This window comes from Olea europaea, unplaced genomic scaffold, assembly GCF_002742605.1.
Source record: "Olea europaea var. sylvestris unplaced genomic scaffold, O_europaea_v1 scaffold14673, whole genome shotgun sequence".
Taxonomy (NCBI): domain Eukaryota; kingdom Viridiplantae; phylum Streptophyta; class Magnoliopsida; order Lamiales; family Oleaceae; genus Olea; species Olea europaea.
Window position 1 is genome coordinate 1 of NW_019232229.1, and position 2718 is coordinate 2718.

Below are 2718 nucleotides of genomic sequence, written 5' to 3' on the forward strand. Positions count from 1 at the left end.
AGTCACATTATTTTGAAAGAATATATTTTAAAATAATAGATTGATCGAGAACGTGTGATTAAAAAGTGAGGAAAAATTTTGAATTTATGTGTAATATTATTTTATTGAAAAATGTGTGATTGAAATAATTTCAAATCCTTATTTAAAAATGTATTTTTTTGAAAGAATGCGGTTCAAATGGAGCTTAATATTGTGCAATGTCATCTAACTCACCTTTCCAAACACGTCAATTCTCGAGAAATTGTTGACTGGCTGCTGCTTTGCTTCTTTAAAAGTGCACATGAGATGAAACGTAAAGAACAATCTCTTATTAGTTATATTGTGTCACAAAGGCACAAATCAAGTATTCGTAGCCCTCACACCAAGAAAAGAACATCAAACTTATTGACCAATCAACATTAATTATGACATAATATTATTTCTTAAAAGCTGGATCAAAGTAATGTGGGATTATAAAGAATTGTGAAGAACTGTAGTGCCATTTGCTGCAATCATGATCATCATGCAATATATATAATCATAACTGTTCTTGATTCTGAATGCATCAATACTGAATCACATTTGATGCAGTTAGTGTTGATGCAGTTAGTGTTGGTACAGTTAATGTCCATGAAAATTCCTGTCGTATTTCTTGCTATAATTTGGATAAGTCTATCAATTACCGGCCTTTCTCACCCTCTAGATCCTCTAACCCCTACTGAGATCGAAAAAATTAGGCTCCTCGTTCAAAAGTCTCGCGTTGGTGCCCTTTCGAATTTAACCTTTCATTTTGTTGACATTGAAGAGCCGAAGAAAAATGATGTCCTCCAGTGGCTATCTTTGCACAAAAACGGATCTTTTCCTCACCGTCGAGCTAAAGTTGTAATCCGCGTTAAGCATAATACACACGAGCTTGTTGTAGACTTTGCAACTGGTTTGATCGTCTCTAGTAAAGTTTATAAAGGCCATGGTTACCCTCCTTTCACATTTATCGAGTTTTTTCAGGCCAGCAGGCTCCCTGAGAAGCATCCCGAGTTTCAAAACTCGATTTCTAAAAGGGGTTTAAGCTTATCAGAAGTCACTTGCTTACCATTAACAACAGGTTGGTTCGGAGAAGTTGTAACCCAAAGAGTTGTTAGAGTTACGTGCTTCTATCGTGGAGGTACGACTAACATTTGGGCAAGGCCTATTGAGGGCATAACTCTACTAATCGATGTAGAGTTGATGGAAGTTATCAAATATGTGGACAGGTTAAAAGCTCCAATTCCTAAAGCTGAAGGAACTGATTTCCAAAGCCAGAGGCCTAGTCCTGTCCTCTGTAATGGAACAAACTCTCGGATAGCCATCGAAGGACATGAAGTTCGATGGGCTAATTGGGTTTTTCACGTGGCATTCAATGCTCGAGCAGGACTAATTATATCAACAGCTTCTATATTTGATGAGACAAAACACAAGTTTCGACGCGTGCTATACAGAGGGCATGTATCAGAGACATTTGTTCCATATATGGATCCTACTCCAGAATGGTACTACCGGACTTTCCTGGATGTTGGAGAATTTGGTTTTGGCCGGTCCGCCAATACCCTAGTTCCCCTTATCGACTGTCCAGGCAGCTCAGTGTACATGAATGGATACATGGCTGGAGGGGACGGGTATGCACAGGAAGTCCCGAATGCCATTTGCATTTTCGAGCGATATTCTGGGAATGTTGCTTGGAGACATACGGAACTTGGTGTACCTGGAAAAGTGGTAAAGTATAATTCTTAAACTCAGATAATCTTTGGTTGGCTTAATAGAGAACTTTTTTGTGCTGAATCGAATTTACTTCGATCTGCAGATAACCAGTGGAGAGGCCGAAACTAATTTGGTCGTAAGAATGGTGGCAACTGTTGGAAATTATGATTATATACTTGATTGGGAGTTTAAGCAAAGTGGCTCCATTAAAGTTGGGGTGAGTAGCCACCACTTTCTTGAACAATTTCTACTTGGGAGAAAAATGTACAAACGGTTTTCTCACGTCTCTCTTAGAAAACAGGTGATCCATGGTCGAGGGATAGGTGTATGGTAGCTAGGTTTAGGTTTCACACAATCCAACAATTTCATCATCTTAAACAGTAAATTAGGTATTTAGCTTTCCTATGGACATTAATTCACATTTTCATTGGAATACTCTTAACTCTTAGACATATTTTTCATTTATTTCAGCGACTGATCCGTCCTTTTATGGCAGGTAAGTCTAACCGGCGTGCTAGAGATGAAGGCAACGGAGTACACGAGTACTAATCAAATATACGAGGATACTTATGGAACCTTGGTAGCGGATAACACAATTGCAGGCAACCATGATCATTTTCTTACTTACTACCTCGACCTTGATATCGATGGTATTGATAACTCATTCGTCAAATCTAAATTGAAAACTGTTAGGCCAATGCCCACTGGCATTTCATCAAGGAAGAGTTACTGGAAAGTTATTCAAGAAATCGTTAAAACAGAAGCTGATGCTAGGACTCGACTAGGTTTGGATCCAGTCGAGTTCTTGATAGTTAATCCTAATAAGAAAACAAAGCTCGGAAATCACGTGGGTTACAGACTGATCACTGGACGACCAGCTGAATCCCTGCTCTTAGACGATGACTACCCACAAATACGTGCATCTTATACAAGGTATCAGGTGTGCATGACCTGCTATAACAAGAAAGAGAGGTGGGCTGGAGGTTTTTACGCCGATAGGAGCCA

The 2718-nt window shown here is 39.1% G+C and overlaps 1 protein-coding gene across 1 annotated transcript; it reads left to right on the forward strand.

Annotated features, from left to right (window-relative positions):
* Window positions 1–487: 487 nt before the first annotated feature.
* On the forward strand, window positions 488–2713 carry LOC111376188 (primary amine oxidase 1; the record flags this gene model as incomplete). The annotated part of the gene is made up of 3 exons (XM_022999136.1): window positions 488–1728; window positions 1817–1930; window positions 2210–2713. Coding segments are annotated over exons 1-3 (1782 nt in total), but the record flags the coding sequence as incomplete, so codon positions are not given.
* Window positions 2714–2718: the final 5 nt, after the last annotated feature.